Source organism: Typopeltis vanoorti, chromosome 9 (genome assembly GCF_054136105.1).
Source record: "Typopeltis vanoorti isolate ZY-2024b chromosome 9, IOZ_Tvanoo_1.0, whole genome shotgun sequence".
Taxonomy (NCBI): Eukaryota; Metazoa; Arthropoda; class Arachnida; order Uropygi; family Thelyphonidae; genus Typopeltis; species Typopeltis vanoorti.
Window position 1 is genome coordinate 145,510,229 of NC_143557.1, and position 21,703 is coordinate 145,531,931.

General features: G+C 35.0%; 1 protein-coding gene across 1 annotated transcript in view; it reads left to right on the plus strand.

Annotated features, from left to right (window-relative positions):
- The window catches only part of Adsl (adenylosuccinate lyase), a 219,023-nt gene that overhangs the window by 174,736 nt on the left and 22,584 nt on the right, over positions 1 to 21,703 (plus strand). The window contains exon 9 of the mRNA XM_090397737.1: positions 6,805 to 6,985. Coding sequence (XP_090253863.1) covers positions 6,805 to 6,985 — 181 coding nt within the window. The remainder of the gene's footprint in view (positions 1 to 6,804; positions 6,986 to 21,703) is intronic.

Consider the following 21,703-nt stretch of genomic DNA (forward strand, 5'->3'; position numbering starts at 1 on the left):
ATTCTCCCCATGACTTGCATAGCTCGAAGTTCGGTCGTTTATTTGTATTGAACTCCTCCAGGCAGGGTGCTTGGATTTCAGTCTTTGTGAAGTATGGAAGGAAATGTCTTGGTGGATAGGCAAGGAACTGTTTCCAATTATTTTTGTCCATAATTTGCTTAAGGCTTGGGTCCTGCTGAGCGAGGGAGAGGCTATATTACTGAGAGTTGGGAGCCAGTGGCCAGGAGTAGATCTTATAGCTCCAGAGATTATCCTCATAGTTTGATTCAGCTGGACATCGACTAAAGAAGCGTGTGCGCTGTTCAGCCACACAGGAGCACAGTACTCTGCTGTAGAATAGACCAAAGACAGTGCAGTAGTATGCAGTGTGTTGGCATCAGCACCCCAAGAAGTACCAGCAAGTTATTATTATTTGACACCTTTAGGGAGTCCAAGGACTCATTGAGGGAGGGCACCTGCTCTTCAACTCCATCTCCACCATTCAATCACCAACTGATCGCAACTACACCAATGACATCTACTGCCGACCACTACTGATATTTCCATAAACTATCACAAACATCCATGCCCATGGCGGGATTCGAACCCGTAGCCTTTTGGCTGGAGAGCGGATACGCTATCAACTTGGCTAACCAGGCCAACTATGTTTATACATTATATTATTGTGAGTTTTTAATTTTCCAGCAATATTTCCTAGATGATATTTAAATGTCAAACTTCTGTCTAGGGTAACTCCTAGGTATTTTGGATGATTGTTAAATTTCATCTGTTTCTGAAGTAAACTTTTAGGATATGATTGGCCTGGATATCACTTAAATGAAAGGATGCTACTTCAGTTTTGTTCAGGTTAGGTTGTAATCACCATCGTCTTATATCAAGTACAACCAGTCTTCAGTTAAGGTGTTCTCAGCTTTTTGGAATGTTGAATGGTGAGTTGCAATGGCAATATCGTCAGCATACATGAATCTCTGTGATGCTGTCTCTGAGATATCACTAATATATTAGTTAAAGAGCAATGGGGCAAGAACTGACCCCCTGAGATAGGCCATTTTTAATCTTAAAGAATTTACTTTTGGATTCATTGAGAGATACTTGTATCCATCTGTCTGCTAGTATTTGATTAATTAGGTTGGTTAGTTTTGGTGATGGGGTAGTTTCTAGGAATTTTAAGATAAGACCCTCTCTCCACGTTGTGTCATAGGCAGCAGAGAGGTTTACGAATACTGCTATTGTTTTCAATTGTTTTTCATAACTGTTCTCTATAAAGGTTGTCAAGGCTAGTACTTGATTGCAACAACTTCTGTCAGGTTTGAAGCCAGCCTGTTCCTGTGGAGTTCTGTTATGTGTACTTGAAGAAATTCTGTTGTATAGCATTCTTTCGAGAAGTTTCAGGCAGATGCTTAACAAGGTGATAGGATGGTAGTTGGAAGCAATTGTAGGGTCTTTGCCAGGTTTTAAGACAGCAATGATTTTAGATCTTTTAAAAATTGATGGAAGTATGCCAGAGTCCAGGATATTATTGTACATATCAGTAAGCCATTTAATAGTTTTTGGTTCACAGTTCTTAATGAATTCAGGGTAGATGTTATCAAGTCCGGACACCTTCCCAGTCCTCAATGAGTTAATTGCCTGGGTAAATTCCTGGGAAGTGAACGCCTGAGATAGTGATGATGGTGGAAGATCTGTTTTAAGATTTTTTAGTTTTTGTTTCACCTCTCTCGTAGCTACTCTATCTTGAGGATATTTAGTCATCGAGACTATATGCTTTGCAATGTGTTTTGGATCTATGGCGGGCAGTTTACCAGAAGTCCTTGTATTAGGGTCAAGCTTCCTAATCAGGGACCAAGCTTTTCGACTGGAATGAGTAAAATTAAAATTGTTCATTGTTTTAATCCATTTGTCTTTTCTAGCATTGTCAAGAGACTTCAGTAGCTCAGTGGTGACTGTAGGGTTATTATTAGTAGAGAATTCTTTATACAGTTTTACACTGTCATTATTCCAGCCTGGGATATAAAATCTCCTAAAACCTCTTGGAATGATTCGTTTGGCAGCACCAATAATAATGCCAACAAATCTATTGTAATAGTTTACAGTGGGCTTTATAAAACTTATTACAGTGTCAACCTGTTTCTTGAAAGAGTCCCAGTCAGCTTTGAGAAAGTTCCACCTAGGTTTTAATGCTGTTCTTATGATTGGAATATTTAGGTCTACTTTATAGATTATAGGTCGATGTTGGTTATTTGGAAAACTGTCTAATACTTTCCTAGAGATGGGAATTTGGCCACCATTATCGTCTGCAGTACAGAAGCACAAATCAGGGTTATATCCTCTTTCCCATCTAGAGGAGAGAAAGCTCGGTTTATCTTTGGCATCAAAGATCATATAGCGGTTCCGATTTTCTCTCCAGTTCACTAGTAGGGTACCATTTAGGTCATCCTTTCTATAGCCCCAAAGGGAGTGATGACTATGAAAATCTCCCAGGATTATGCTTGGATGTTGTTGCTGGGACAGTACTTGATCAGGCCATTTAGCTAAGGGAGGTTTATACACGTTAGTTATAGTATATACTATACATTAAAATAAACAAACTCAGCTTTAAGAGCATAGGTAGGAGTCGGGTTCATGATAAGTAAATATAATCAATACTTGAAAAAAGAATTTAATGAAGAAAACATTCATTTTTTACAATGTCAATGGGAAACTTGGCAATGCTTTTCCTTGACCAGCTTGTCAATGTTGGCATCAATATAGGAAGTCGCTATGCGAATCGTATTCTGGAGATGTTGGTCCGTAATCTGAGTTCTTGTGTTGGAATTCACATGCTTCATTCTGGGGAAGAACTGCTCACATAAGTATGTGCTTCCTAACAAAGCGCACATCTTCAAAACTTGCCGGCGAAGATTAGGGAATGCATCCTCAGAAATGTAGTCTTTGTAAAATGTAAGCAAGGACACATTGAATAATTTTTCTCTCAAAGAAGAGTTGTTTTGGAGTTCAAGCAGCTCCATTTGTACTGAGCCTGGCATTTCGGCAGCATCGACACTGAATGGCATTGAAAATAAATCTAAAGAAGACTTGGTTACGAAAATCACTAAATCTCTCTTTGAACTCACTTCGCAATACGGCTAATTTTGTAGCATATTCATCAAGAGATGAACAGTTGGACTCAGCGAGAAGCTGGAAATGAGTTAAGTCTTATTTTGCGAGTTGTACCTCCTAAAGTTTGAGCTTGGCCACAAAAGCTTTGATGTGATCAAATAGACTGTTCACCAGTTGATCTTTTAATTATAGCCACGTATTTAGGTCATTTATATGCAACGTGATGTCGGTCACAAAGGCAAAGTCTGTCATCCACTTTGGATCATTGAATTCCACAATCGGCTTCCCTTGGTTTGCATGAACTGCTGTATTTCACTCCTTAAGTCAAGGACTCTTTTAAGAACCTTCCCTCTGCTCAACCAACGTACATTACTATAATAAACCACATTGTCGTGATCAGCTTTGCACTCTTGGGTCAGAAACTGTTGGAATTGACAATGATTCAATCCTCTTGCCCTAATAATGTTGACGACAGCCACAGTAAGTTTCATGACATTCTCAAATCCAGTAGTTTTCGCACACAAATTCTCCTTGTGGATTAAACAGTGGTAATTGATGAAATCTTTTCCTTCTAGTTCTGGTTCTTTCCATAGCAGTGCAACAAACCCTTCGTTCTTTCCCACCATAGCATGGGCACCATCAATTACCACACCCTTGAGGTTGGTTAAGCTGAGGTCGAAACACTGGAGCGTTTTTCTTGGCGACTTCAAGAATATCAGCACCTTTCGTCATTCCCTTCCAAGGTATGAGCGCTAGCAGTTCTTCTGTCACAGTGAATTGTTGATCAATGCCACAGACAACGATAGCTAGTTGTGCTATATCCTTCACATCTGTGCTCTCATCTAAAGCAAGTGAATATAACGTAAATTCAGATGACTGTTTTTTTAAAGTTCCTTCATTGTCATTGGCAAATTCTTCTACACATCGTGTTACAGTTACCCTAGACAAACTCGGTTTTTAAACACTTCCTTATTATTTGGGCACAATTTCCCTAGTAGTGATGAGTTACTCTTTCACAAACTCGCCGTCCAAGAAAGCTTTTGATTTTTTAGCATTTTTTTCAGCTATTATATAACTTACTTTGACGCACACTTCGCTCTCTTCCCCTCTGCCATTTAAACATACCCTGCTGGCATTTTAAATCAATTTGGAGATGGTTCACTTTGTACACACGAAGCTGCACTTGAAGGTGATCGAAATTGGATGCATGCTTTGTCTCATAGTGTCGTTGTATATTCTATTCTTTTGATACTGACACTGATTCACAACAAATTAAACATACTGCTTATCATCGATCGGCACAAAAAAGTACGAATTGGTCCACTTTTCATCCAAAACCCGACAACAATCTTGATTTATGCTTTTTACTCGTAGACGCCATAGTGATGGATGGTGAACCCAAAAAATCATCCAAAATGGTCCTGAATATATCTCACACTATTGAAAAAAGTCTGGCAATATAAAACCACAATAGTCTATGGCTGACACGACGAACCTGCGTGCACTTATACACAAATATTACACTGTTCATGACTGACTGACAGTGGATGAGATCCTCTTGTATTTATGTGAAAATAATGAAGTATCGAGAACTTTCGAGATGTATCTGGAGGGCACTAGACAGCGTACTCAAACGAACTACTGCTTCAGCTATCTACCTGCGATATTAGTACTAGTACTTAAGTACCGCTTGGTGCTGGTAGATGGTTGAAGAAGCATGTCTATTTAATATTTATTTTTATAGGATACTTAAATATAAAGAGCTAATAAGCTTCATTTCGGCGATATAAACAATATTTTAAATTAAGAGGATATAAAATCCACATTGTTTCAAAACCGAATAAGAAACTCAAAAAACTTTGCCGAATGGTCCGCTGGCCATTCGGCAAAGCGCTCCGCAGACCATGCGTTGAAGATCCCCTGCCCTAGAGGAACTGAGTAAACTTTTTAATTTTGTGTTTAAATATAGTATCAACATTGTATTTATGTAGTATTCTATTTTTTCTAATGAAGAGCTGTTGCCTTATAATATTTTTATGTATTCCTGAATCTGAAGTCTATTGAATTGTGAAGAATTCAATAGCCTGTTTTTCCTGCTACAGACATTCATTATAAAACTTATTTTTAGTTTGCTTATCAGAGCAGATTTAGAACTCAGGTGTGCCTGTGTTTTTGTGCACATGCATGTTCCTAATAATAAATGGTCCAATATTAAGTTCAAGCATACTATAGTGAATCATTATGAATTTGAGCTCTTGTGTGTATTCCTGATGATAACTTTAGTGTAAAGGTCAAAACATTGAGTAGTTGTATTTTTTTTACTTTCAAAGTAAAATGCTGATCACTGTGTAACACCGAGAGAAAGAATTCGGTTACCTGGTTTGTGACTTAGAGTGAAAACCAGAAGATATTGACATTTCAGTAAACAAGGTTGTATGTTGCACTTCACCACCCATTCCCTCCACATTTTAGTTTTATATGCTATATATATTATATAAATATATAATTATATAAATTATTTATATAGATATATATATAAATATATAATTTATGGAGATATATGTAAATATTGCTTATGTAATGCATGGGTGTTGCCACATGTTCTAGGCAACTGTTTAAAAATGGTGCTGGTCAGTAATGCATCAATAATGCACAATGGGAAAAGCAAAGGATCTTTCAGAGTTTGATAATGGGCTTATTGTGAGTGTCTGTCTGGCTGGAGCCATGATTTAGAAAACAGCAGAGCTGACTGGTTTCTCGAATGGTGTTTAATTAGTGGAAAAATAACTCCATTGCTTGTTTAAGAGGCATGTCTGTGGGCCTAAGACAGTCCTGTCAGGAACAAGATCACAGTCATCTGACTTGTGTGGACAAACAGAACTTCCTGTGTGCAGCAATTGACTGAAGCATTTAATGAAGGTCATTCCTCACCTATATCTCACTTAACTATGCACAGGGAATTGAAGAGGTTTCTAATTCAGTGGCCGGTATGTGTATATATGTGCTGTTATTTGTGTATTTCAGAAGATTATAATAAATTTAGTTTAATCCTTTAACCCAGTGAGAGCAAACAAAGTTTGTGCCTGAAAATATCTTCAGGACTGAATATAGTGTTGTACTATCTTACCTAGGTAAGTAGTACAGCACTAGGCAACTCGTAGCAAAGGTGGAGCAAGATACCAGCAGACGGTCGAAACTAGTCTGGGTAGTGGCCAATCCCTTAATGCATAACAGTATACATATCCACAAGGAGATGTGTTTTGCGTTATGGGAGATACTGGGATAGGACTGTTGGTAGCTTGCTCCACCTTTGCAACGAGTTGCATGGTGTTGTACTACTTACCCAGGTAAGATAGTACAATACTATATTCAGTCCTGAAGATATTTTAAGGTGCAAACTTTGTTTGCTCTCACTGGGTTAAAGGATTAAACTAAATTTATTATAGTCTAACCTAGTGAAAATAAACTTTTTCATTTCAGAAGATTGAAAAATATAACAGTAGACTGAATTGATTTCATCAAACCTTTAATGTACAATTCAACAAGACTATTGACTATAATTCATTATTACTCTTATCTGTCATTTGTTATTTTCTTAGAGATATTTTATTGCTTTTTTTCATTATTGACAAATGAAAAATTAAGTTTTGTTATAGAGAATCTAAGTTGTATGATTTTAATTTACCATTTTAATTAATTTTGCAGAAGAATTTCTTTATCAGAGGCTTTCTTAACAGCAGATACTGTGTTAACTACATTTCAAAATATAGCTGAAGGATTTATTGTATATCCCAAAGTAATTGAGCGACACTTAAATCAAGAGCTACCCTTTATGGCTTCAGAAAATGTGATCATGGCAATGGTAAAAGCAGGTAGCAACAGGCAGGTAGGAAAACTAATCTCAGTAGTTAGTATGCATAATTTATTATTTTTTCAGGTGTTTTTAAATTACAAACTTCTTAAATTGAAAATATTATCATGGTATTTTTTTTATTGCATTTTGAGTTTATACTTAACACTTATATTAACGATTTTTGAACTTACAAATATATTATCTAATTTAATCCTTTATACAAATGTGAGCAAACAAAGTTTGCGCCTGAAAGTATCTTCAGGACTGGGGAAAGGTAGTGCAACACCAGGCAACTCGTTGCAAAGATGGAGAAAGCTCTCATTACTCCTATCTCAATATCTCCCATAATGCAAAGCACATCTCCTTGCGGATATGTGTAATGCTATGCATTAAGGCAAGGGCCACTACCCATACTGGGTTCGACCTTTATTGAGGTCTCGTCAGCAGCCAGGCCCAGTAGTGGAGATACAAAGGCAGAAGCAATGAGAGGTCATCCTAACCTATAGGAGTTGCCAAAGGGTGTGCAACCTTATTATTAAATTACTCCGGATTCAGAGAATGATGTTGAGAGTTTATTTTTCACTTGGTTAGACTATAATAAGTTTAGTTTAATCCTTTATCCAGCTCACACTTGGATAAAGGATTAAACTAAACTTATTATAGTCTAACCAAGTGAAAAATAAACTCTCAACATCATTCTCTGAATCCGGAGTAATTTAATAATAAGGTTGCACACCCTTTGGCAACTCCTATAGGTTAGGATGACCTCTCATTGCTTCTGCCTTTGTATCTCCACTACTGGGCCTGGCTCCCACTGACGAGACCTCAATAAAGGTCGAAACTGGTATGGGTAGTGGCGCTTGCCTTAATGCATAGCATTACATGTATCCACAAGGAGATGTGTTTTGCGTTATGGAAGATACTGGGATAGGACTGTTGGTAGCTTGCTCCACCTTTGCAACGAGTTGCCTGGTGTTGCACTACCTTTCCCCAGTCCTGAAGATACTTTCAGGCGCAAAGTTTGCTTGCTCACACTTGGATAAAGGATTAAACTAAACTTATTATATTATCTAATATTCGAGGTACCTTTAGCAAAATTTATAAACACTTGTTACATTCATTTTTGTCTTTGTCCATATGCAAGCTTTTTCTATGGCTCTAACTGGGTGTCTTTTATTGATATTTGGCATTACGAATCGTTATTGAGCAATTCCAGGTGTGGTTTTGTTGAGACTTGCAGGGTAAAAAAGAGAGCCACCATAGCATTTAATTTTTGTTTTACTCAGAACATTTTTGTTGAAAGAATTATTTCAGCTGATATTTATTCTGTACAGGCTAGATGGGATTTAATAAAATTTGATATTTATTATCAAATTTTTTTCAGATTGTTTCAATTTTGATTTCAGTTGGACTGTTTGTAGTGGCAGAATTAGTTAAAACAAGGTTATTTGTCTAGAGCAGGGGTCGTGAAACTTTTCAGACTCGTGGGCTACATTCAACTTTTATTTTTAATAATTGGGCTGCAAGCGATTAATTAATAGAAATAGTGAGTGAAAAAAAATACTTACGTTATCAATCTTAAAACACACAGAAATATTTAAAGTATGAGATATGAAATAAAGGGGGGGTTAAATAAGGGTGTGCTTAAGGGTCAAAGCTGTTTAACTGAGAGGAGACCTCCACATAGCCTTTAAAGGAATGCGGAGAACCGACCAGGGCTTCTGACCTAATGTCCAATCCTCACCTTCTCATGGTGTACCCTGTTGGGTATCTACCTGGATACTGCACGAACGAGGATGCGCTGGCAATTTGGGATTTAGCCAACCAAATTGCATTCCTATTGGTTAAACCAAAATACAAAATGATGCTACAACATAACAAAATTTCATGCTGGCTAGGGCGTCGCCCGGTTAAACAAGGCCCACGTTGTTTTTGCCAGGGAAAGAGGGCGAACAGCGAAAAGTCAGCAACTGGAACAAATCTAAAAACAAACCCCAACTGAACATCACCAGAGTTAAAGATCGGTACTATCAACATAAGAAGGCTGAATACCAAAGAAATGGAGCTAGCGGAGGAATTAGATAAGTACCAGATTGACATAATAGGGGTGACTGAAAGAAAAAAGACAAAAACTGGTGTGATCTTTCTGAACAATAAATACAAAATGTTATATTCAGGCAATGAGAATCAAGGAAAAGGAGGAGTAGCCATAGTATTCAACACAAAATACGAGGCTAATCTTCTTGAATGGCAGTCAGTCTCAAGTAGAGTAATGTGAGCAAATATGAGAATGGGGAATTGGACAATGAGACTTATTTGTGCCTATGGTCCCACAGAAGGTTCTACTAAGGTAGAAGTGGAGGAATTTTTTGAGGCTCTAGAGAAAGCTACTGACACAATGAAAAAGGAAAAGTTGATCCTATTTGGGGACCTAAATAGCAGAGTAGGAATGTCAGACATACAAAAATGTTTTGGGAAAATTTGGAGAAAAGAGAAAATCTAATAATAATGGTAAATACCTGTTGGATTTCTGTTCAGGACATGGACTGGTTATTACTAACACCATGTTCCAACATAAAAATGTGCCCAAATTCACATGGAGAGAAGAAGCAAGGAATAAGCAACGTCTCATTGACTATGTTATTGTTGATAGTGATGTTTTTTCCTTGGTGCAGGACACCAGAGTGTACAGAGGATTTGAAATTGGAAGTGATCACTATTTAGTCTTGAGCAGGATAAAATTGAATTTCAAATTGAAAAGAATGACATGTAAGAAAGTTTTAAAGCGAATAAAAGTTGAGCAGCTCTCAGATGTGAACTGTAGACTTAAAATACAGAAAGATTATTGAAAAGAAAATGAAAGAGTTTGAGAACAGGAATCAAACCTTGGAGATTCAGTGGCAAACTCTGAAGAAAACATTGATTGATTCTGCCAGATAGGCATGTGGTGAGGTTGTATGTAAGGATAGAAAAATTAGAACTCCATGGTGGACACAAGAAGTTAAAGAGGCAGTGAAAGAAAAGAAGAAGGCATATCAAAAGTTCCTGGCAAATAAGTCAGCTTGTGCTCTTAGAGAATACAGAGACAAATGTAAGAAAGCTAAACCGTGTGGAAAACTAGCTAAACAAAAATCATGGGAGGACTTTGGCAAGAATATAGAAAATAAATATCAAAAAGGTGGCAAAGTATTCTTTACGTTGTTGAAGAAGCTTTGGGATGGAAGAAAGAGTGCTGTAAAAGGAGTTAGAGATGATAAAGGTGACATGAAAACTGGAGATAAAGATATCCTTGAAGTATGGAGTAATTACTTTGAAAAACTGCTAAATGAAACAAGCAGTGATGACAGCACAGTGATAAAAAAACACTGACCAGGCATGCAGTCAGGAATACATATCCATACTTGAAGTAGAAAAAGCCATCAAAGGCTTGAAATGTGGAAAGGCACCAGGAATAGATGATATTCAACCAGAAATGCTGAAGTATGGTGGTATAAAAGTCTTACAGTGGCTGCACTGCATAGTTCAGAATGCCTGGACAGAGGGACGAATTCCCAATGATTGGAGTAGAGCTCTCATAGTACCTATATATAAAAAGGGAAATAAAACTGAATGTGAAAATTACAGAGGTATATCCCTATTGAGTGTTTCTGGTAAGATCTATGCAAGTATACTTGAGAAACGGTTGAGAAGAATTGTGGAAGAAAAGCTGAGTGAAGAACAAGCTGGATTCAGGCCAAATAGAGGCTGTCAGGAACAGATCTTCACTTTACGACAAATAGTGGAGAAATCACGGGAATGTAACAAAGATCTGTATTTAAGTTTTGTCGATTTGGAAAAGGCGTATGACAAGGTTCCAAGAGAGAAGCTATTCAATACACTACAGTTATATGGTGTCAATGGAGCATTATATCAAGCAATACTTAGTCTTTATTTGAGTTGTGAGTCAGCATTTAAAATTGAAGGAAGTACAGGAAGATGGTTTAATGTTAAATCTGGTGTGAAACAAGGATGTACATTATCCCCTCTGTTATTCATTATCTATATGGATCACATTATGAAGGAAAGTGGTATTAAACATGATATCAAAATTGGAGATGTTAATGTCAGCTCTTTGCTTTATGTGGACAATGGTATACTTCTAAATAAATATGCTTCAAGTCTGCAAGATTCTCTGACTAAATTGAATGACTGTTGTAATAGATAAGGTATGAAGGTCAGCAATAAAAAGACAAAAACAATGAAAATAGGCAGAATCATTGAAAATGTCAACTGTGTTGTGAATGGAGAATCTGTGGTACAAGTAAAACATTTCAGCTACTTAAGCAAGATTTTTAGTGAAGATGGTAAATTAAATATGGAAATAGAAAACAGAATCAACAAAGCTGGTATGGTGGGAAGTCAATTGAATAAACTCATATGGAATAAAGAGAAATTAGTCGGAACACTAAATTAGTTGTATACAAGACCGTGTTCAAACCAGTTTTAACTTATGGATCTGCGAGCTGGGTCAGAAGTAAAACACTTGATCAAAGACTAGAGACTGCAGATATGAGAGTCCTGAGAAAGATTATAGGCATGAACAGATGGCATCAATGGCAATATCATATTAAAAACGAGAATATTAGAAAAGAACTTGACATTGTCAGCATCCAGGAATGCGTTAGCAGAGCTAATCTCAGGTGGTATGGTCACTTAAATGGGCGAGTAAAGATTAGAAAAACAAGTGTTCTCTGCCAAGTTGACAGGAAAACGACCCAGAGGAAGACCAAGATATAGGTGGATTGATACGGTACAAAGTGCCTTAGATGATAGAAATATAAGATTTGATAATGTTGGGGTCTTGACAAGTGACAGACTGATTTGGAGGAAAATTGTAGATAGGAAGTTAGTAATAATGTAAATTTTTCATGTAGTGCTATCATATTCTATATACCCCTTGAGGGTACATGGCAGGAATTTGATGATGGTATGAAATAGAAATGAAACTCAATGAAAAATTATTATCACGTAAAAACAAAGTAATATGGTTTATGCATCACATAATATATATAGAAAATTTATTTTTTCTAAAACTCATGGCAGAAAATGCTTGTTCGCAAATGTATGTGCTTCCAAATGAGACTATCATCTTTGTGAAAATGTTGAAATCTTCAATTTTTTTTGTAAGGATCGATAAAATTTTTGGATATTTTCTATCGAAAATGTGTTCTTTAATTGTGTTGTAATTCCAAAACTTCGTGTATAGTTGGTTTGGTACGTCATCAATGTTGACATTAAAAGGGTGCAAAAATAATTGCATTTCGATGCTATTTTTATGAAAATCCACAAATCTTGTTGAAAATTCCGTTTGTAAATCTTCAATAATACCAACAAAAGTTTCCTTTTGTGTTTGCCATCCAACTGTAGATGTAGATATGCAACATATATAATGACGTAGATTTTCTTCCATCATATATTTCTTCAGCAGACATAGTTTCCCTTCAAAAGTTTTTATGTCAGAAAACAGTTCTTCTAGTAATTTGCCTTGACCCTGCAGTGTCAAATTAAGCTCATTATGGTAGTTGTAATGTGTACCATAAATGCAAGAGACATTATCTATTTTTTGTACAATAGTTATGGGACAGCATTTTCGTGTTCTGTCATTAAAATATCTATTTCTTCACGTAACTTAAAAAAAAAATCTTTTTAACACAGCACCTATACTTAGCTATCCAGCAGTTGAGTAGTAGATAATATTCTCTTCAATATAACCTCTTTTCTTTATGATAAAATTTTATGGGCCAAATGTCATGTAAGTATAGTCAATCTTTTATGGGCCGCCAAAAATGCACGTTTTGGGCCGCATGCCACCGGTTGCCGGCTCCTGGTCTAGAGTATCTATGTCAAAAAGTGGATTGTCGTGTTATAAACTTGTAGATTTTCACAAAAAGTACCACTATAGCATAGTGTTTGGAATAATGTAAATTTGCCATAGATATCATCAGTTCTCCCAAGAACAATGAAAATATTGACAATTGAAACTTTGTAATTTTATAACTGTTTATGTATCTTACTTTAAACTCTTAGCAGTTTCTGTAAGATACATAAAAAATTATAAGAGACACAAATTCTAATATCGGTGTTGTTGAATGTGTAACCTACAAAGCAGTAATTTTTGTTGTAGAACTAGTTCTAGATTCAAAAATGAATGATGAAAGCACCTCCCCCCCTCCACATTTATCATTTTTATTGGCAAAATGATTTAAAATTATTTTCTCCTCCCCAATTCCACTACTGCTAAATTGCATTTTTATTGGCAAAATGTATGCCATTGTTTTCCCTCTTTTTATTATATATATATATATATATATGGGGTGCTTAAGGGTCAAAGCTGTATAACTGAGAGGAGACCTCTACATAGCCTTTAAAGGAATGCGGAGAACCGACCAGGGCTTCTGACCTAATGTCCAATCCTCACCTTCTCGTGGTGCACCCTGTTGGGTATCTACTTTGATACTGAACGAACGAGGATGGGCTGGCAATTTGGGATTTAGCCGACCAAATTGTATTCTTATTGGTTAAACCAAAATAAAAAATGATGGTACAAAATGACAAAATTTCATGCCGGCTGGGGCGTCGCCCGGTTAAACAAGGCCCCCGTTGTTTTCGCCAGGGAACCAGGGCGAACAGCGAAAAGTCAGCTACTGGAACAAATCTGAAAACAAACCCCAACTCAACATCACCAGAGTTAAAGATAGGTACTATCAACGTAAGAAGCCTGAATGGCAAAGAAATGGAGCTAGCTGAGGAATTAGATAAGTACCAGATCGACATAATAGGGGTGACTGAAACAAAAAAGACCAAAACTGGTGAGATCTTTCTGAGCAATAAATACAAAATGTTATATTCAGGCAATAACAATCAAGGAAAAGAAGGAGTAGCCATAGTATTCAACACAAAATACGAGGCTAATCTTCTTGAATGGCAGTCAGTCTCAAGTAGAGTAATGTGGGCAAATATGAGAATGGGGAACTGGACAATGAGACTTATTTGTGCCTATGGTCCCACAGAAGGTTCTACTAAGGTAGAAGTGGAGGAATTTTTTTAGGCTTTAGAAAAAGCAACTGACACAATGAAAAAGGAAAAGTTGGTCCTTGTTGGGGATCTAAATAGTAGAGTAGGAAATGATTGTGAGACATACAAAAATATTTTGGGAAAATTTGGAGAAAAGAGCAAAGCTAATAATAATGGCAAATATCTGTTGGATTTCTGCTCAGGACATGGACTGGTTATTACTAACACCATGTTCCAACATAAAAATGTGCACAAATTCACATGGAGAGAAGAGGCTAGGAATAAGAAAAGTCTCATTGACTATGTTATTGTTGATAGTGATGTTTTCTCCCTGGTGCAGGACACCAGAGTGTACAGAGGATTTGAAATTGGAAGTGATCACTATTTAGTCTTGAGCAGGATAAAATTGAATTTCATATTGAAAAGAATAACATGTGAGAAAGTTTTAAAGCGAATAAAAGTTGAGAAGCTCTCAGATGTAAACTGTAGACTAAAATACAGAAATATTATTGAAAAGAAAATGAAAGAGTTTGAGAACGGGAATCAAACCTTGGAGATTCAGTGGCAAACTCTGAAGGAAACATTGATTGATTCTGCCAGAGAGGCATGTGGTGAAGTTGTGTGCAAAGATAAAAAAATCAGAACTCCCTGGTGGACACAGGAAGTTAAAGAGGCAGTGAAGGAAAAGAAGAAAGCATATCAAAAGTTCCTGGCAAATAAGTCAGCTTTTACTCTTACAGAATACAGAGACAAATGTAAGAAAGCTAAACAGTGTGTAAAACTAGCTAAACAAAAGTCATGGGAGAAATTTGGCAAGAATATAGAAAATAAATATCAAGAAGGTGGCAAAATATTCTGGAGGTTGTTGAAGAAGCTTAGGAATGGAGGAAAGAGTGCTGTAAAAGGAATTAGAGATGATAAAGGTGAAATGAAAACAGGAGAAAAAGATATCCTTGAAGTATGGAGTAATTACTTTGAAAAACTGCTAAATGAAACAAGCAGTGATGACAGCACAGTGATAAAAAACACTGACCAGGGATGCAGTCAGGAATACATATCCATACTTGAAGTAGAAAAAGCCATCAAAGGCTTGAAATGTGGAAAGGCAGCAGGAGTAGATGATATTCGACCAGAAATGCTGAAGTATGGTGGTATAAGAGTCTTACAGTGGCTGCACTGCATAGTTCAGAAAGCCTGGACAGAGGGACGAATTCCCGATGATTGGAGTAGAGCTCTCGTAGTACCCATATATAAAAAGGGAAATAAAACTGAATGTGAGAATTACAGAGGTATTTCCCTACTGAGTATTCCTGGCAAGATCTATGCAAGTATACTTGAGAAACGGTTGAGAAGAATTGTGGAAGAAAAGCTTGGTGAAGAACAAGCTGGATTCAGGCCAAATAGAGGCTGTCAGGATCAGATCTTCACTTTACGACAAATAGTCGAGAAAGCATGGGAATATAACAAAGATCTGTATTTAAGTTTTGTCGATTTGGAAAAGGCATATGACAAGGTGCCAAGAGAGAAGCTATTCAATACGCTGCAGTTATATGGTGTCAATGGGGCATTATATCAAGCAATACTTAGTCTTTATTTGAGTTGTGAGTCAGCAGTTAGAATTGAAGGAAGTACAGGAAGATGGTTTAATGTTAAATCTAGTGTGAGACAAGGATGTACATTATCCCCTCTGTTATTCATTATCTATATGGATCACATTATGAAGGAATGTGGTATTAAACCTGATATCAAAATTGGAGATGTTAATGTCAGCTCTTTGCTTTATGCGGATGATGTTATACTTCTAAATAAATCCGCTAGAAGTCTGCAAGATTCTCTGACTAAATTGAATAGCTGTTGTAATAGATATGGTATGAAGGTCAGCAATAAAAAGACAAAGACAATGAAAATAGGCAGAATCATTGAAAATGTCAACTGTGTTGTGAATGGAGAACCTGTGGAACAAGTAAAACATTCCAGCTACTTAGGCACAATTTTTACTGAAGATGGTAAACTAAATATAGAAATAGACAACAGAATCAGCAAAGCTGGTATCGTGGGAAGTCAATTGAATAAATTCATATGGAATAAGAAAGAAATTAGTCGGAACACTAAATTAGCTGTATACAAGACTGTGTTCAAACCAATTTTAACTTATGGATCTGAGAGCTGGGTCAGAAGTAAAACACTTGACCAAAGACTAGAGACCGCAGATATGAGAGTCCTGAGAAAGATTAGAGGCGTGAACAGATGGCATCAATGGCAATATCATATTAAAAATGAGGATATTAGGAAAGAACTTGACATTGTCAGCATCCAGGAATGCGTTAGCAGAGCTAATCTCAGATGGTATGGTCACTTAAATAGAATGGGAGAGGAAAGATTAGCAAAACAAGTGTTCTCTGCCAGGTTGGCAGGAAAACGACCCAGAGGAAGACCAAGATATAGGTGGATTGATACGGTACAAAGTGCCTTAGACGATAGAAATATAAGATCTGATAATGTTGGATTCTTGACAAGTAACAGACTGATTTGGAGGAAAATTGTAGATAGGAAGTTAGTAATGATGTAATTTTTTCATGTAGTACTGTCATATCCTGTACACCCCTTGAGGGTACATGGCAGGAATTTGATGATGATGATATATATATATATATATATATTTTTTTTTTTTTTTTTTTTGCTATAGTCAGTGGTTTTTTTTTTTTGCAGAATGATTCTGAATCATATACTCTTTCTGAAATGTATTATTTTCATGAAGATCTTTTTTTTTTTTTTCTTTTGAGGTCAGGCTAAGAAAAAGATTAGTTAACAACATAGATTTAATTTACCTTTATAGAGTGCAACAGCATGTAGCTTGGTTTCTATACACATGTATCCTTCTGATGATGACCTCGATACAGGGGTTGAAACGTCAATTGTTATTTTATTAATAATTAGTAAAATAATTATTTCAACATGTGTGTTTTGTGTCTCTAAATTCTTCAATATGAATAGTCAATATAATAACAAGCTTATAATGTTTATAGGCATCCCTTTTGTCAAACTAGTTGGCATGGTATGCAAGAGCCAATGAGTGACAAAAGGGCATGCTCCTAAACATGATAAGCTTGTTATTATATTGATTATGATTCTGAATGATAATATCTTTCTTCCTAGCTTGATAGAATTTAATGAAATCTGGTATTCTATTTATTTATTTATTATTTTTGTTTTTTACTCCCACCCTTGAAAAATAAAGCTATAGTATGTTAGTATTGTTGGTAGGCAAATCTATTTTAGAGCCATTCGTGGATTAACTGTTAGTTCCTGACTAACAGTTTGCGTCACCTGTCTTTACACACACTGTTTTACTTGGAATTTTCTTACTGTCCTAAAATATTTGACTTTTTTGCCTCAAAAATGATATATTGTGTTTCTTCCCAAAAATTGAAACGAATTTCACATATGCGAAAATAATCAATCCTGAAATGACCATCGATCAGCCTTTGCAATGAATCTATTTAGTAGTAGCAAATTTGCTGTATTATTCTGCTGTATTTATAAATTTATTCTTCAAATCACTGCAACGGAACAGTTGCACTGGTTGTTCCAATATAGAAACAACGTTTTTTGTGAATTTTCAGATATTTGCATTGAACATATTATGTCACATATTTATATTTTTAAATAATATTTATTGAAATAAATATGACCTTTTGCTTTCTTTCCTAGCAAAATAGCATTATATGGATTATCACATTTCAGTTCTAGAAATGATTTTTTTTTTTTTGTTTTATGAACAACAAACGATGTTATATTGCATAACTCGGTTTCCGATTGTGAATCTTTTTAGTATCGAAAATTTATATCCAATGATGTTTTAGCAGGGATTCTTCGCTTTTTTTTTTTTTTTTTTTTTTTTGTAGGATGCACATTACTATAATATCCAGTGCGTAACCACTGTAGATATGTTGAAAATATAATATGAAGGATATCATATATAGAATAATTCAAAATTTCTGCTCATTTTGAAGATTTGCTAATGCTCAGCATTAGTATTATGCTGAAATAAGTTCTTAATTTATAATGATCAGTTTCATTTTTATTATCGAAAAATTATAAATTATTTCATATAATTATCTTGAAAAAGAGGACTTGAATTATTTTAAAAGAAAAGGAGCATATATTCACATAATCTTATTTTTTGGGGAAGGCAGGAAGGTTATATTGAGGACTTATTCAATTTGCAGATATTTCAGAGAATTTATTTTATAAATTCTCTGAAATATCTGCAAATCGTTTGCAAGACAACTGTTATGAACGTAAATCACTTGGGGAACATGCCCATTCATTTTAGTGTAAATAGTAGCAAAGGTTTAGCTACTTCAATAATGCCACATATCTAAACTAGAAGAAAATATCGTTATATCTGCTGATGTTAGAACTCTTAAATAAATAATTTTTCTGGCATGAATCCTCTATCAGCTATAATGTAATCAATCTACAGATTTTTGCCCTCTTGTATTCTACCATCTTATACACAGTGATTTCTTCTTTGTACTACAAAAAAAAAATCAGATAAATATGGAGTATTTTCTTTTTCATTGGGTGAATTTACAATGTTCTCTCTTTGTGTTTTGAAAAGAAAGTACAAATGATTTTTTTTCTTACTATTTTTGCCATTATAACATCTGATACAATTACAAGAGTGGCATTTTACCGTTTTCCTCCCACACGAGAAAAAGAAATATGACAATAATATTGTTGATTCTGTTGAACTTTTGTAGTGGAAATTTTTAATACAAAACTTTTTAATTTATTTATATATATATATATATATATATATATATATATATATATATATATATAAGCAAAAGTATTGCTTATTATAAAATTGGAGCATAATATCCAAACTAGCAGAAAATATATACATATCAATTTAAATCATAACCGTTAATTTTATTTTGTAATGAAATTATACAGGGAAACCAAGAAGGTGAAAGTGCAAAGAACAGTAGATTACAATATAAAGGGAAAAAAAATTTAGTGATATGTTTAAAGAATTTCATTATTCTCTATAAAGCAAATTGCTCAAGCACGTCCTTCAGGAAATCTGTGAAATATTCTTTGAATCATGATTTTGAACAAAAAAATAACATGATCTCGAACGTCGGCAGCCAGTTTTTTTAAATAATATTTCAAATAATTATCGTGAATCAATTTCTTTGAGAACAAAGAAAATGTTTTGTGGAGTAAGCGATTAGAAAAAATTAGCAAAAAAATTAAAAATTAAATTGGTTCTGGAAGGTCACGCAATATTTAAGTGAAGAAATTAGGCAAGGATCTTTATTTTGTCCAGGCATTAAAATTGTATTGTACAATAAAAAGAGAAAATAAAAATAATTTCTATATTTTTAGTTTATCCAATATAACTAAAGTACAGTTACCCAGCATAGAACAAGGAACTGCATTTCTTGTTATAGGTAACTGAGTCACAGCTATGAGCCTGAGATAATCTGATTACGTGCTCTCTTCAGTGTGAGGGATTATCACACCTTCTAATGGACATGCTGGCCGAATTGCACTTATCCATGTTCTTTCAACAGATAGCATGCAATGCATTGTATCCAGATTTATCTGGGCATCTATAGACGTCCTGGCCGGTTGGGAGGTTAACACTGCTTTTGATTAGAAAGACCTCACTTCAAATTCTGTGTAGAACACAAAGAACTCTTAAGGGATTTTTCAACTGAAGTTGACAGCAGATCTGATACATTCAGGTTTTTCATCTCTCAAGACAGAGAAACTAGCCAGACATAGACTTATATACTGAGAATTAACTGCCTTATTAGGGCATTAATTAGGTTTTGTGAAGCAAAGTGTTGCCTTTGCTGTAATATGGTGTTGAGCCGGGTAAGTTAATGGGATGAGATGATATTATGAAAAGAATATTAAATATTAAAATTTGTACTTTTAATTTTGATCATTTCATTGCCAAATTGGAGAAAACTTACTTTGTATGTGTGTGTGTGTATATATATATATATATGTAGATTCATTTGTCATAATGAATGGTGTCACTATATAAAAATGCTGATGTGAAATGCATCATTTTATGATTCAGTATAATTTTTGCTTACTTGTTTTCTTCGTGTTCTCTGATTTTGTAGCACTAGGTGTTTTGAAGTATTAACTTAATGATTAATGTATTTCATTTTTCTGCTATTTTTAGCAAATTAGCAAAATGTATTCTAAGGTCGTGATGGGATTGTGATAATAGACACAATAACAGAACATACTATATTTACTTCACTTTCTGTTGGTGGAATTGAATGATGTGCTGCACTCATAAGACTAGGTTTGTGGACCCAAATAGTGTTTCGAGTTATGTAACTCTAATAAAGTAATAATACTTCGTTATCTCAGCTGCCTAGTTAAAACTATATAGATATCCAAGGGGTGATTATTGGGAGTAGGGATGTTTTCTTAAATTTGAAATCAGTCCTTTTCCTTTTTCAATAAATTAAATATTTACAGACAATTCGTAAAAATTGTATTTATGCAGCATTGATGTCCATATGTACCAGATTAAAAATGGATAGTTAAAGATCATCACCATATATATATATATATATGCCAAATGATGCTGATGATGATGTTAAAGATCACCATATATATATATATATATATATATATATATATATATATATATATATATATATGGTGATCTTTAACATCATAATCAGCATCAGAATTAATAATAGTATTCATGCATATATATATATATATATATATATATATGTGGTAACGTGTTCTGGTAAAATACTTATAAGCTCTGTATTACTAAAATCTTAATATTTCTAGCCTGGCTCCCACTTGCCTTGCCTTTAATACAAAGCATCATACATCTCCTCCAGGAGATGTGCTTTGCATTATGGGTAAATATTAAGATTAGTGATCAGTGCTTATTCTACTTTTACCATGAGTTACCTTGGTCTTGCACTACCTGCAGGGTCAGCTAGACTTGCATTACGTGCAGGTGCAAACTTGCTGATGAAACATTTTTCATCAGGACAAGAAGAAACTACATGAGCTTTTCATTTGAAGGCGAGTTTGTTGACCTCATATGAAGATATGGGTTGCTTTCCCCTCCCAGAAAACTGGGATGTTTCTTTCTGTATATAGGCAAATTGGCCAGAGAATATATGCAGTTTACAGAAGAAAAAAAACACTAATTGTAGGTAGTAGATGGAAAATGCAGTTGCATATTAGATGGAGGATTAAGTAGTCAAGGTGGCGGATTGCATGTTCCTTCCTGTCAAGTCTTAGGTGTTACATTATGATAATAAAAACAGGTTCCACCTTTGATGTATTCATTTGGGTAAATTATGGAGAATACAACCATGTTAGGAATAATTACTTTAATTTCCCAGATATTTTGGCCTTATTAAGGTCATCATCTGGAGTATACACATATATACAAAGACAAGCTCTATTACATTTCATATAGTATGCCAAAGTGGCAGTGATTTGATCATCTGTTGTTCTACTGGCCTGACTACTAGTAAAAAAAAAAAAAAAAAAAAAAAATCTAAAAAACTACATCAAAGCTATATCCTGTTTATAACATCAGAGAACAAATTCATATAAATAATTTTAATATAGCACAGTTGGTGCACTAATCAATAATTTAACTACAGTCCTAATTATAATTAACTC